This window comes from Saimiri boliviensis, chromosome 15 (assembly GCF_048565385.1).
Source record: "Saimiri boliviensis isolate mSaiBol1 chromosome 15, mSaiBol1.pri, whole genome shotgun sequence".
Lineage (NCBI taxonomy): Eukaryota > Metazoa > Chordata > Mammalia > Primates > Cebidae > Saimiri > Saimiri boliviensis.
The window spans coordinates 25,122,416-25,137,937 of NC_133463.1; the positions used below are offsets into that span (position 1 = coordinate 25,122,416).

The window sequence follows — 15,522 nt, forward strand, 5'->3', positions numbered from 1 at the left end:
AATATGAAATGCGGCCGGGCGCGGTGGCTCAAGCCTGTAATCCCAGCACTTTGGGAGGCCGAGGCGGGTGGATCACGAGGTCAAGAGATCGAGACCATCCTGGTCAACATGGTGAAACCCCGTCTCTACTAAAAATACAAAAAATTAGCTGGGCATGGTGGCACGTGCCTGTAATCCCAGCTACTCAGGAGGCTGAGGCAGGAGAATTGCCTGAACCCAGGAGGCGGAGGTTGCGGTGAGCCGAGATCGCGCCATTGCACTCCAGCCTGGGTAACAAGAGCGAAACTCCGTCTCAAAAAAAAAAAAAAAAAAGAATATGAAATGCTTTAAGTCAGTCAACTTTAGTCAATCAACATTAGCCTGTTGATTGACCTTAGCAAAAATTTCTTCCACCAATCACCAATTTTTCTTGGTTATATTTTATATAATCAAGATTTGTAACATTGTTTTCCATGTTAGATTTTCAGTTCAAAACATTTTTTCATTTCCTTAGAGACTTTTTTACTGACCTATGAGGGAAGTTGTTTAATTTCCAAATACCTTTCTGTTACTGACTTACAGTTTAATTCTATTTCAGTCTGTGCATATGCTTCATAGTTGTTTTTTGTTTTTTTTGTTTTTGTTTTTTTTTTAAGATTTGTTTTATGGCCAATAGTATAGTTTATCTTGGTCCATTTGAATGTGCACAGAGAAGAATGTGAATTCTGGTATTGTTGAATGAAGTGTTTAAAATGTCAATTAGGGCAAATTTTTAATAGTGCTGTTCAGGCATTCTATAGACATACTGATTTCCTGCCTACTTGTTCTATCAATTAGAGAAGTGATAAAATCTCTAACTATAATTATGAATTTGTCTTTATGTTAATTTATTTCCTCTTTGCTTTTTTAGTCCTCTAGCACCTGTTTAAACATTCCTAATACTAAAATCTCTCCATCAGAGTTAGTATGGTTTCCATTTTCCTGACTGGAACCTACCCAGTATATATATCAAATTCCCATGTATGTTTAGGTCTCTTGGTCTACTCCTGCAGCAGTACCATATTGTTTCAGTTACTGCAGTTTTGTAGTAATTCATTTTGTAGTAGGGTAATCTTACTGTTCTTCAAGAGTAGCTTGACTATTCTGGTATTTTGATCTTCCCTATTATCAGGGAAGAAACTTAGCCATAGGGCTTTATAAGCAGTAAACCTGCTACTACTTTATAGGTACAAAAGGTAGACAACAAGACTTAATGACTTAATGAGCTAGAGTAAGACAGATTATTATGGCATAGCAAACAACATGGCATTGATGTAGTTGTTCAGATTTCTCTACCCTGAGTCCCATGGACTATGCAGCAGGCCTAAATGTGTGCTGTGAAGGCAGTAAGTTTTATTTCAGCTGAGGAAAACTTAGAGCCAAGGGTTCAGCGCTTTTGAGTAAGCAACAAAACATTGTAACAAATAGCAAACAAGCCAGTACCCTCTCCCAGAGAGAGCAGTTGCCTAGTGGTCATGCTGTGGCTTCCTTGACCTGCTTAATTGCCTATCTGACTGGCTATAGAAAATGCACAGTATCAGGAGATGATTAAGGCTTTTGTACATTCAACAAGAATTGCAGGGGTGCTCAGAGCCAATGATGGACTACCTCCCTTAACACATAATTTTAGAATAATCTTGTTAAACTATACAAAGAACCCTGTTGAAATTTTATGTGAAATTGCATTGTTAACAACAGATGATTTTGCAGAGAACTGACACCATTACATTAAGTTTTCCTATGCATGAACAAAATATACTTCTCTAACATGTTTATATATATATATATATATATATATATATATATATATATATAGTCATCCCTTGGTTTTCACAGGGGGTTGGTTCCAGGACCCGCATCCTCCCCCACCCCAAGAGGAATACCAAAATTCTCAAATCTCTTACATAAAATGGCATAGTCTTTGCATATAGACCTATGCACCTGCCTACCACATGCTTTAACTCATCCCCAAGTTACTTAGAGTAACTAAAACAATGTAAATGATAAATAACTAGTAAATAGATGTTAGACTATATTTTTATTTGTATCATTTTTATTGTTTTATATTTTCCCCTCTGAATATTTTATTCCAAGGTTGGTTGAATCCAGTATGGAACCTCCAAATATAGAAGGCCAATGGTAGGTAGGTAGAGAGAGAGAAAGAGAGAGTAAACCTTCTCACAACCTGTTTCATATACATAGTACAGCTTTATAATTACTACATATAGATGTTGCACCACTTTTGCTGAAGTTATCAAAAAGACCATGACATGATGGTTCACACCTGTAATTCCAGCACTTTGGGAAGCCAAGGCTGGAGGATCACTTGAGCCCAGTAATTAAGAGACCAGCCTGGGCAATATAGTGAAACCATGTCTTTACAAAAAAATTTTTTTTAATTAGCCAGACATGGTGGCATGTGCCTCTAGTCCCAGTCCCAGCTACTCAGGAGGCTGAGGTGAGGGAGGATAAAGCAGAAGAATCACTTGAGCCCAGGAGTTTGAGCTATGATCATACCACTACACGTCAGCCTAGGCAAAAGAGAGAGACTGTCTCTTTTTAAAAAAAAAAGTTATCTCTAAGAATGTTAGATTTTTGTGGCTATTGTAAATAGTATCTTTCTATTGTAATTAAATATTTTAACTGTTTGCTGCTAATGAATAGAAATCCTATTGCTTTTTTGTGTATTGATCTTACTGATCTTTTTATTCTATTTGTAGATTCTCTTAGGTTTTCTGCTTAAACGATTATCATTTTTCAATAATTACAGTTCTGTTTCTTTTCAGTTAAATATATTTCTTGTCTTATCCAACTATAAATAAGAAAAGAGTGAGGAAAGGATTATGCTTCTTAGTATTCCTAAAACATTATCATAAGAAAATTTCAATGATCCTATACAATAAATATTTTTCCCTTTTTTTAAACGGATGATGAAAAGACAGGCTCAGGGATATGAAATGACTTGTTTAAAGACATATAAGGCCGGGTGCGGTGGCTCAAGCCTGTAATCCCAGCACTTTGGGAGGCCGAGGCGGGTGGATCACAAGGTCGAGAGATCGAGACCAACCTGGTCAACATGGTGAAACCCCGTCTCTACTAAAAATACAAAAAATTAGCCGGGCACGGTGGCACGGGCCTATAATCCCAGCTACTCAGGAGGCTGAGGCAGGAGAATTGCCTGAACCCAGGAGGCGGAGGTTGCGGTGAGCCGAGATCACGCCATTGCACTCCAGCCTGGGTAACAAGAGCGAAACTCCGTCTCAAAAATAAAAAAAAAAAAAATAAAGACATATAAAAGAATCAAGACTCAAAACACTCTCCTGATTTCAAAGACTGATCTTTGCACTATACCATGCTGCTTCCAGATTTGAAGGAAAAAATTAAATATATATACTATTTATTTTAGACTAGCTTAAAAAAGGAATTTCATGATAACCTTTAAAAATATAACTGCTCTTTTTTTTTTTAATATGAAACTATTTATCACATTACTTTTCTACTTTTAGGTGCAAAAAAGAAAAAAGAAAGCAGAAGAGCCACTGAAAGTAGAATACCTGTTTCAGAAAGTCAACCGGTGACTCCTGAAAAACATCGAGCTAGAAAAAGACAGGTATTTGTTTTTTATTATACTTGGATAACACTTACAGACATTAAAGTTATAACTTGAATAATTGTGCTTATTTCTGTTCAATCCTCCAAAAATCTTGAATATAAAATATTGACCCTTTACCATCTTTTCCTATTCAAAATGGAATACTTCACCCACATTTTAAAAGTTTTAAGTTGAGTGTTGATACTGACATCTATTTGGAATTATTTTGATACTATCATAAAATCTGTTTATCAGAGGTAAGCTGGGACTTAACTCCACATTATAAGCTTTGATATTTAAATTTTCCTAATAGGGATCCAATTCCAAAATCTCTGCCATATCTGAGTGTGGTCCTGATGCTTACTTTGTCTCTGCAGACTGTGCTTTTTGCTTTTTAGCATGCTTATTATAATATTTTGCTGATAGCTAGACATGATATATCAGGTAAAAGGAATTGAGATAAATGATCCTTTAATGTGAGGTTTTATGTTTATCTGGCTAGGAGTTATCGTTTTTTGTAGCTGTAGGTGACAAAGGTTAAAATTTCTGGCCCAGCGCAGTGGCTAACGCCTGTAATCCTAACACTTTGGGAGGCCGAGGTGGGTGGATCACCTGAGGTCAGGAGTTCAAGACCAGCCTGGCCATCACGGTGAAACCCCATCTTAAAAATAAATAAATAAATAAATAAATAAATAAATAAATAAATAAATAAATAAAATTTCCTCCAGTGTCTTGTTTTTGTCTCTTGTTGTCTATGGGTTTCCCTAGAGACTGCTTTAGTAAGAGTCTGAGGGAGCTCTTTTAGCTGTAATGCCCAGGATCCTGACTGTTGTGGCGGTAAGATAAGAGGAGGTGATACATTCTCGAGTCCTGTACATAGATCTCTTTCTTTTAGTAAGCCTGTGTCCTGGTCTGTGACCTTCATAAATGCTTCTCAGTCCACCACCCCTTGGGTGAGACTTGAAGGCTAGAGAGGGTTGGGGTTGAGTATTTCCACGGCTAAGTTAGGCTCTTTTAAAGCCTCAGTCAGTTAGGTTCTGGCAAAATTGTTTCTCTTGAGGGCAGGATTTTATTAAGGAGACCAGAACACTCTCCTTATTTATTTTGAAATGGAGTATTTCAAAATGGCTCTTTTTCCCCTCCCCCTGTCGGAAGCAGGAAGGAATTTTTGTCTGATCTTCACCCTGAGACCTGGTAGGGCTCCTGGAGATAAAACTCATACAAGTTTATGAGTCCCTCTGAAACTGGGCCCATGGAGTTTTTAACTCTCAAGCTTATCCCCACTGAGCCTCCATCAGTTCCTCAGTCTCAGTTAATTGCTTCTACCAGTATTGGCTCCACCTGTGAGCTTCTGCTCATCTGCCTCTGAGCTTCTCTAGTTTTTAGGGCAGCAGTTTGCCATGTGACATTAATTCTTTGTTGTATCTAAGAAGAGTTACTGATTTTCAGTTTGATCAACAGCTTTTTTTCTTCTGGGGACTGGCGTGATGATTTCCAAGCTCTTCACATATAGGACTGGAAACCACAAGTTTCTGCCTTATACAACAACTGATCTTTCCCTGTAGTTTTTCCACAATCATTCCAAGTGAGATTGTAGGTGTTATTTACAGATATATATAAAGAAAGCAGTTTTTTCTCTTCTGTTCAAACCAAAATATAGGATATCAACCACATAATCAGTGATAATATCTGTCACCATTTCCTATGCCAAAAAAGAATTCTGTGGCTATCACAAGTGCCTGGTTTTATTTTTTAGCTTTCCATTGTTGGCTTTTTGTTAAAATACTTGTTTTAGAAAATAAGTGACAGACTTAATTTTATTTTGTATTGAGGTTTTTAAAAAATTTATGGCAATAGCCTATGTCTACTTGGACAGTTTTCTTTTTGATGCATTGGTCTGTTAGACAGATATTTCTTCCTTATCAGAACTAAAGAGCCCTTCTTTTACAAATGTATTCCATTAAAGAAGAAAAGTAAATGCCTTTCAAACTTTTTTCCATAAACAGTATGTAATGAGAAATACTGTAACAGTATTGTCTTTTACTGTTAGTAGTATCATTTTAAGGCATTAAAAAGCATTATTTGTTCTTTAGAATGGACATACAGTTTTCAGATCTTAAGTTATATAATTTCTAGCCTTGGGAAAGAAAAAGATTGGTGTGTTTTAATTTGTTATATGCTCTTTGTATCTTTTCAGGATGTTGGCATGGCTGAAGTTGTTATGATTTTGTATTGATTTTATTTTTGATTTTTTGAGAAAATAAAAGACAAACAACAATAGAACAAAAGAAATGGGTTTTATAGGTTTAATGTCCAGAAATAGATCATCTTAAACTCTTCCCTTAAACTATTACTGTGAATCTGGTACAATCAGTTTAATGTATAAAATGAGGAAATGGAAAGTTTTAAGCACAATAGTAGACTTTATGAAATTGCACTGCCCTTACGTTTTCTTTCTGATCTGACACTGATAGGTCAGTTGTGTCACTCATTCAGCTCTAGCTATAGAAAGTAGTAGGACAGCCGGGCGCGGTGGCTCAAGCCTGTAATCCCAGCACTTTGGGAGGCTGAGGCGGGTGGATCACGAGGTCGAGAGATCGAGACCATCCTGGTCAACATGGTGAAACCCCGTCTCTACTAAAAATACAAAAAATTAGCTGGGCATGGTGGTGCATGCCTGTAATCCCAGCTACTCAGGAGGCTGAGGCAGGAGAATTGCCTGAACCCAGGAGGCGGAGATTGTGGTGAGCCGAGATCGTGCCATTGCACTCCAGCCTGGGTAACAAGAGCGAAACTCCATCTTAAAAAAAAAAAAAAAAAGAAAGTAGTAGGACCATGGAATATTACACAGCCATCAAAAACGATGAGTACACATCCTTTGTAGGGACATGGATGAACCTGGAAACCATCATTCTCAGCAAACTGACACAAGAGCAGAAAATCAAACACCATATATTCTCACTCATAGGCGGGTGTTGAACAATGAGAACACATGGACACAGGGAGGGGAGCACTACACACTGGGGTCCGTTGGGGGGAAAGAGGGGAGGGGCGGGGGGGTGGGGAGGTGGGAAGAGATAGCATGGGGAGAAATGACAGATACAGGTGAGGGGACGGAAGGCAGCAAACCACACTGCCATGTGTGTACCTATGCAACAATCTTGCATGTTCATCACATGTACCCCAAAACCTAAAATGCAATAAAAATTAAAAAAAAAAAGAAAGTAGTAGGAGTTGGTACCAGTGATTACTAGGCCACTTAACCTCAAAACTTAAAAATAAAAGCTTTCCTTACTTTCCAGACTGATGGCTTATTCTATATGATGTTTTTCAAGACTCTTTCAGTCACAGGTAAAATTAAGCAAAGCCTGAAAACATTTAGATCAAGCAAAATAAGGCATAATCATTATATCAAGCTAGTTGCTCTTTTTCAATAGAAGAAAAAAATACTTAATGCTAAACACTGTTCAGTTAATCTTTACTGACAACATTACTACTTTCCTCTAGGTTCGGAGTGAGCAAAATTTTTCCATAAAGAGTAAGATTTATAGAAACTATGTATGTGAAATATGCGTAGTTTCTGTTACATGTTTTAAGTATTTTAATTTTTTAAATGACTTTTTTAAATGTAAAAATGATTCTTAGCTTCAGGGCTGTAGAAAACCAACCTTGGGCTGGGTTTTGGCAGTAACTTGCTGACCCCTGCTATAGAAGATCCACTGGAAAATACTGCTTAAACTTACTGCACCAAGCACCCCAAATAGGATTCAAACAGAGAATATTGGCCACTTCTTGAAAGAAAGGGGCTTTTGTATTGTATAAGACATCATCTATGCTCCTTATTAAAAATACTATAGCTCAGATAAAAACAAGAAAACAATGCTGTATATGTGCATGAAATTTTCCTAAACCACAATTTTTTAAAGCTGAATGATATATGACAATTTCTTGAAAGAACAGAAATTCTTAACTTGGAGACCATGGAGTTGATAGGCTCTTTAAAGGGAGTCTATGTGGCCCCCAAATTTGTATATAAAATTTTAGATACTTACACTTTTCTGTGGAGTGTATCTATAAGATTTCTGTGACCCCAAAGATTAATAACCCACTGTTGAAGTCATTTTAATTAGTCACCCCACACATGAAAAAATAATACATCTCTTGTTTTTTATCAGTTAATGACAAGCAGTGTCGTGAGGTTTTGTAGGAATGAAGGCTGAGTCAGGCAGTAATACATGGGCATAGGAGGCTGTCAGTCTTTGTCTAGAGATTGAATAGCCATGTACTTGTAAGCAGTATAGTTGCCAGTAGGTGTGCTGCAGACAAACAAGCAAAAGCAGGTACAGAAGAGACCAGGTTGGTATCTTGGATTAAGTCACAAAGCAGAGGGACGGCAAGAACAGATGATCAGGTTTAAGGTAGCTCAATCAAACTTATACCTGGGGTTTGGTTGTGGTCACTGCCAACTCTGGTATCGAGTCAATATGCACGATGGTTCTCACGTCATGTTTGTCTTCTTCAGGCCACCTTGAATTCTTCCTAATTAATGGCATCACACAAGAGGTTTTTTTTCCTTTAATTATAGTAAAGTATACATAATATAAAGTTTATCATTTACCATTTTAACTATTTTTAAATGTACAGTTTGGTAGCATTAAATACATTCTTATTGTGCTACCATCACTACCATCTATGAATAGCATGCTTCCTCTTACAAAACTGAAACCGTACCCATTTAACAGTAACTCCATTTCCATCCGCCCAACCCCCTTGCAACCATCATTCTACTTTCTGTTTATGAATTGAACTAATCTAGGTACCTCATATCACTAAAGTAGTAGAATATTTGTCTTTTTCTGTCTGACGTAGTGTCCTCAAGGTTCATCCATGTTCTAGAATGCATTGGAACTTTCTTTTTAAGGCTGAATTACAATATAAACATTTGGTTTATCCATTTATCAATTGCTGGACAGTTGGGTTGCTTCCACCTTTTAACTGTTGTGAATAATGCTGCTATGAACATGGTTGCACAAATCTCTCTTCAGGCCCCAGCTCTCAACTCTTTCGGATATATACCCAGAAGTAGAATTGCTGGATCATATGGTAGTCCTTTTTTAAATTTTTTGGTTAACTGCATACTGTTTTCCATAGTGGCGCTATAATTTTACATTTCCACCAACAGTGTCCACAGGTTCCAATTCATCCATATCCTCACCAACACTTATTTTATGTTTTTTTGATAGTAGCCATCTGAATGAATGCGGGTTGATGAACTGGGTTTTTAAAGAAAATGTGAAGTGCTGGAGAATGTCTTTTAGTCTAGTCGCAGTAAATAATCACACAGATGGTCAGATTGCTTTTTTGGCATGCCAACAGAAGGAGTAATTAGTTGGTCACCTGTAGCAAATGCCAAGTATCAGTAATTTTTCTGTGTATAGTATTAAATTTGCTTTTTAAATTTTTTATTTCAAGCATTTTCTCTCAGCCTAAAATTAGATGATTTTTTTTTTTTTTTTTTTTTTTTTTGAGACAGTTTCGCTCTTGTTGCCCAGGCTGGAGTGCAATGGCACGATCTCGGCTCACCACAACCTCCGCCTCCCGGGTTCAGGCGATTCTCCTGCCTCAGTCTCCTGAGTAGCTGGGATTACAGGCACGCGCCACCATGCCCAGCTAATTTTTTGTATTTTTAGTAGAGACGGGGTTTCACCGTGTTGACCAAGATGGTCTCGATCACTTGACCTCGTGATCCACCCGCCTCGGCCTCCCAAAGTGCTGGGATTACAGGCTTGAGCCACTGCACCTGGCAAATTAGATGTTTTTAATTAGTTTACGTTAGTTGTGTTTTTCAAAGTCTATTTTAGACAAGATTTGAGTTGTGTATGTGTGTGTAACGCTTCCCCTAACATAGGCAGAACAGGGTTTTCACTGAGTTCATTAGTGAACTACTAAACGTTCGTAAATTCTATTTGGAGATTTGGAGGATTAATAAATACAACTGTTAACAGTTGTTGGCATTTTAAGAGACAGTGTAGCCTTAAAGTCAGACAAATTGACTCGACATGTAGCACTGTCTGATGTCTTGGCCAGGTGAGGTTACATCAAATGAACAGTAATAATAATGGTCTCTAAAAATGTTATGATAAATGTAAAATCTATCTGATCTTGGCCAGGTGAGGTTACATCAAATGAACAGTAATAATAATGGTCTCTAAAAATGTTATGATAAATGTAAAATCTCATAAAAATCTAGGAAATGTTTAGAAAAATCTTCTGTCTTTAAGAAACTAAGCATTATTTTGATTTTTTTTAACTGACTTTTGTAGTAGGTATTTTCTTTTTAAATAATTGTTTCTGTTAATAGCTGTTTTACTTTTTATCAAAAGGCATGGCTTTGGGAAGAAGACAAGAATTTGAGATCTGGCGTGAGGAAATTTGGAGAGGGAAACTGGTCTAAAATACTGTTGCATTATAAATTCAACAACCGGACAAGTGTCATGTTAAAAGACAGATGGAGGACCATGAAGAAACTAAAACTCATTTGCTCAGACAGTGAAGACTGATTGTGTTTGTAAAAGCTTGACGAAAGGACAGTTAAGTACATGTAGATCACTACATTTTGTTTGAAACTTGCATCATTGATGTATTTTAAAACTTTTATTTAAAGCATTACAGTATTTTTCTGTGACCATCAATATAAGGGTTTGTGCTATAAGAATTAAAGTATATGCTATCACTGTATTCTTTAAGAACCTTTTGCCGGGCACGGTGGCTCAAGCCTGTAATCCCAGCACTTTGGGAGGCCGAGGCGGGTGGATCACGAGGTCGACAGATTGAGACCATCCTGGTCAACGTGGTGAAACCCCGTCTCTACTAAAAATACAAAAAATTAGCTGAGCATGGTGGCACGTGCCTGTAATCCTAGCTACTCAGGAGGCTGAGGCAGGAGAATTGCTTGAACCCAGGAGGCGGAGGTTGCGGTGAGCCGAGATCGCGCCATTGCACTCCAGCCTGGGTAACAAGAGCAAAACTTCGTCTCAAAAAAAAAGAACCTTTTGATAAACTGTAAATTTGTTGAACCCTGCCACATTTACTATCCCCACCCCCAAATCCTATTCCAGTGAAAAAATTAAAAGCTGATCTGAAAAAAATATTTTAATTAACCTATTTTGTGTCTGTAGGCTGACCTCAACCCTGTAACGTAACCCATTAAAATGAACTTTTTAGATAATTGAATAACAATAGTCCTTTGGCCGGGCGCGGTGGCTCAAGCCTGTAATCCCAGCACTTTGGGAGGCTGAGGCGGGTGGATCACGAGGTCAGGAGATCGAGACCATCCTTGTCAACACGGTGAAACCCCGTCTCTACTTAAAATACAAAAAATTAGCTGGGCATGGTGGCGCGTGCCTGTAATCTCAGCTACTCAGGAGGTTGAGGCAGGAGAATTGCCTGAACCCAGGAGGCGGAGGTTGCGGTGAGCCGAGATCGTGCCATTGCACTCCAGCCTGGGTAACAAGAGCGAAACTCCGTCTCAAAAAAAAAAAAAAAAAAAAAAAAAACAATAGTCCTTTGATATGAGATAATGACTTGGTTTGTGGCCTTAATATACTGCTTAATTACTTAAGACATTCATTAATAGAATGATAAATGTACAAAGTAACCTATAAGTATGACATACGTTTGCTTTCAGTGGCTTCATGTAAAGAAAAAAACTTGAGGCCGGGCGCGGTGGCTCAAGCCTGTAATCCCAGCACTTTGGGAGGCCGAGGCGGGTGGATTACGAGGTCGAGAGATCGAGACCATCCTGGTCAACATGGTGAAACCCTGTCTCTACTAAAAATACAAAAAATTAGCTGGGCATGGTGGCACGTGCCTGTAATCCCAGCTACTCAGGAGGCTGAGGCAAGAGAATTGCCTGAACCCAGGAGGCGGAGGTTGCGGTGAGCCGAGATCGTGCCATTGCACTCCAGCCTGGGTAACAAGAGCGAAACTCCGTCTCAAAAAAAAAAAGAAAAAAAAGAAAAAAAACTTGAAAACAGTAATACCCAAGGACACATGGGAACAGTAGACACTGGGGAGGTAGGGTGGGGAGCAGGAACTGAAAAATACCTACTGGGTACTCTGCTCACTACCTGAGTGAAGGGATCATCCGTACCCCAAACCTCAGCATCACAAACCTAGTATACCCAGCCAACAAACCTTCCCATGTGTTCCCTGACTCTAAAATAAAAATTGAAATAATTTTTTTTAAAAAAGCAAAAGACAGCCAGGTATGGTGACTCATGCCTGTAGTCCCAGCACTTTGGGAGACCGATGCGGGTGGTCCATACTGGCCAACATGGTGAAACCCCATCTATACTTTAAAAAAAAAATACTGGGCATGGTGGCATGCACCTGTAGTCCCAGTTACTTGGGAGGCTGAAGCAGGAGAATCACTTGAACCCAGGAGGCAGAAGTTCCAATGAGCGGAGATCGAGCCACTGCACTCCAGCCTGGTGACAGAGAGAGACTTTGTCTCAAAAAAAACAAAAAGAAAAAGCATTACCCAGGGGACAAAATTTGTACTATTAGCAAGAATCCTTTGTGTCTCATTTAGAAACAACTTGACTTTTGTTCCAGTGTTTAAACTTTGACAAAAAATAGTTTTGAATAGATCTTTATAACTTGATGCCATAAATACAAGATTCTCTGATACCTTCATTTAATATATCAATATTTGACCTAAAACAGTATTCTATAAAGCTTAAGTTGGTATTAACTATGATAATCTTGATGTCTATGATAGGTAATAAAGTTATACATACCTTACTAAGCAATTTTGGTTTTTCACTAACGTTTTATTCTTTAACAGATTTAGACAATTATTTAGCATTTTGAGTTGTATGCTTTATTTAGCAAGTGAGTAAAAATATTGGAATATTGAAGTATTTGCTTCAATATAAAAAAATCATATGGTAGTGTTTTATAATCTCTATTTCCTATTAAGGTTTTATATGTTACTTTCCCATAGTTCCTGAATTTGTTGTTCTATATACTATATATAAACAGAAACATGGATGATTACCATATGTTTCCTGGCTCCTTTATCTTGTTACACCGTGAGATACTGTCATTGTTTATTGGAGACATTTTGATGATTAGTTCGAAGGCTGGCATCATGAGTCAAAATAGACTTGTTAAGTCAACTTCATTCCAAACACGTATCATAAATCGTAAAATCTAAGTTGCCATTAATTGTAAGATGCCCTGTTATTTCACGTACAACTAGAAAAGAAAAATTGGTATCAATTATAGTATGGTCCTTTCTTATTTTGAATTATACTTCTTAGAAGAGCTATTTTAGATTTATTTAAACATAAGATTTTTAATCACATAACTTGTGGATACAAAAAAAGAGAAATTATAAGCAAAACAAGTTGGGTAATACAGTCCTAAAACCTCATCTTCTCCAGTCTGAGTATTCTGAATCCTGTTTTGTTTTGTTTTGTTTTGTTTTGTTTTGTTTTGTTTTGTTTTGTTTTGAGACAGGATCTCACTTCATTGCCCATCCTGGAGTGCAGTGGCACAATCACGGCTCACTGCAGCCTCTACTTCCTGGGCTCAGGGGATTCTCCTACCTCAGCCTCCCGAGTAGCTTGGACTGCAGGCATGTGCCACCACGCCCAGCTAAATCTTGTATTTCTTTGTAGAAACGGGACTTCTTCATGTTGCCCAGTTTGGTCACAAACTGCTGGTCCCAAGAGATCCACCCGCCTCAACCTCCCAAGGTGCTGGGATCACAGGCATGAGCCACTGCGCCTGGCCACTGAATTCTTTTTAGTGGGAATTTTTGTTGAGATAATGTAAATTCACATGCAATTGTAAGACAATACAGAGATCTCTTGTACACTTGGCCCTTTTCCCCCAAATATTAATATTTTGTAAAACTATTGTGTATCACCACCAGGATATTTATATTGATACAATTCATTCCTCTTATTTCCCCAGTTTTGTATTCTGTGTATTTAGATCTAAACAGTATTATCACTTGTGTTCATATATCCACCACCATGAGAATCCCTCACATTGCTCTTTTGTAAGCACACGCACCTCTCTCCTGTATCCTTCCCCCAAATTCTGACACCCACTATCCTATCCTCTATTTATAAAAGTTAATTATGCTAAAATGTTATATAGTAACATCATCAAAAATAGCAAAAGAGGGAGCTCCAAAGATCTGTCCTTCTACTGAAGTGACCATTGCTAGCAAAAACTTAAGATCAACTTTTTAGGTCTCTGCTATCTAATAAAAACAACCACCAGAGGAATGCTTAATAAAGAGGCTATTTAATAAAAGGGTTTTGGTGTTTTTGCTTACATACCTACCATGCCTCATCTCCCAGCCAGGCAACAGCTGAAAGGACAGTGGCTTCTGTTCCTGGTGCATTTTGATGGTGCCAGAGCAGGCAATACAGATCTTGCTCTCAGAAATGTGGATGTGCTTTGACCTGCCTGGCAGCTCCTGAAAGTTCAGCTCAAGTTTGCCTTTGTTTCGCCCCCTCTCCATGCTGGAACAGCCTCACAGTGCTTATCAAAAGCATTACCTGCAGCCACCTGGGGCTGGGGACAACAAATGGGGCAAGCAGCAAACAGACCAAAAAGCTTGGGAAGGAAATACTGGGAGGAAGATACGAGAGAGATAAGGCTCAGAAGGGCTCTTGTCTGTAATAGGTAATCCGGAAGGCCACACACTTGCCTAGCACCAGACACATTTTCAGAAAAGACCTGAGAGGACTCTAGGCCTGCACCTCTGACTGATCTTTAGGCTCCACAGAAGCAGGAGGTGGAAGCTAAAGCAGAATTGTAGATGGCTTGGCTAAGCACTGAAGGAATGCCCAATCAGAACCAATCTGCAAAGCCTGGGAGAATTATCATTTTTAATTTATTTTATTTTTTTAAATAGAGATGTGGTCTCGCTTTGTTGCCCAGGGTTGTCTTTAACTCCTGTTCTCAAGAAATCCTCCTGCCTCAACCTCCCAAATGAAAGAGTATATTTTGTTCTTTTGGACTCATGACCATTAAGGAAATTAGGCGAAATGCTGTACATATTCTTTGCCATCTTTCACTCGGCATGTTTGTACAATTCAAATTGTAGCTATAGCTTGTTAGTTTTTATTTCTGCACTAATCCACTACAGCCTATCTACAGCCTATCTATTGATTCTATTGCCTATCTATTGATATCTACAGCCTATCTATTGATTCTATTGATCCACTACAGCCTATCTATTGATTCTATCAATAATTTATGCTGTTGATGAGCATTTGAAGGGTGAAAATAAATGAAGACCAAACGTGAGAAAAACACTATTCATTCAGAGCTTGCTGTAGCAAAGGAATCAGCCACAATTTCTTGTGTTTAGCATACTCAAAGGCAGACAGGGTTATAGTGGGGGAAAAAGGGGAAGGTTCAGGAATGCTCTGCTCGGAGGGTGTTGGCATGAGGAAGCTGGAAGCTGACCAGCTAGCCGCAGGCATCTTACAGGATTGTTTTGTGGAACCTGCTTGGGTTTCTCTGATTGGTCCCAAGTTGGAAGAGGGAGCAAAATGTTGGGATAATAGCAGTAATTGAGTACGTCTTGATCATTCTGAATGGATTGCTGTGGAGATTGTGGTTTGGCTTCCAGGACTGGTTGCTGCAGAGGGTGTGGGTGAGAGTTCTGTTGTCACAGAAGCTCTGTCCATCGTCCATATATATGCTCAGTCTCAGATTTGTTTCCAGTTTTTGGCTACTAGGCTTTTGCATTTCACATGAAGTGTGATTTTAGAAAGAATAGCCTGCCAGAAGAAGGTCCAATGAATTTTAAAGGAAGGAAACACAATCTAGAACTCCACAGCAAGGGTCAACCATGAAAAGTTAGGTATGAATATTGTAAT

General features: G+C 38.4%; 1 protein-coding gene across 4 annotated transcripts in view; it reads left to right on the forward strand.

The window, feature by feature from the left end:
• The window catches only part of TERF1 (telomeric repeat binding factor 1), a 41,384-nt gene extending 27,442 nt beyond the window's left edge, over positions 1–13,942 (forward strand). For 3 of the 4 annotated variants that reach the window (XM_003942622.4, XM_003942621.4, XM_074386782.1), the window contains 2 exons: positions 3,525–3,628; positions 9,994–13,942. In XM_003942622.4, coding sequence (XP_003942671.1) covers positions 3,525–3,628; positions 9,994–10,170 — 281 coding nt within the window. In that variant the 3' untranslated portion in view covers positions 10,171–13,942. Of the gene's footprint in view, positions 1–3,524; positions 3,629–9,993 lie in introns of those variants that run through there. The other variant, XM_074386783.1, reaches the window with a different exon arrangement.
• The last annotated feature ends 1,580 nt before the right edge of the window (positions 13,943–15,522 follow it).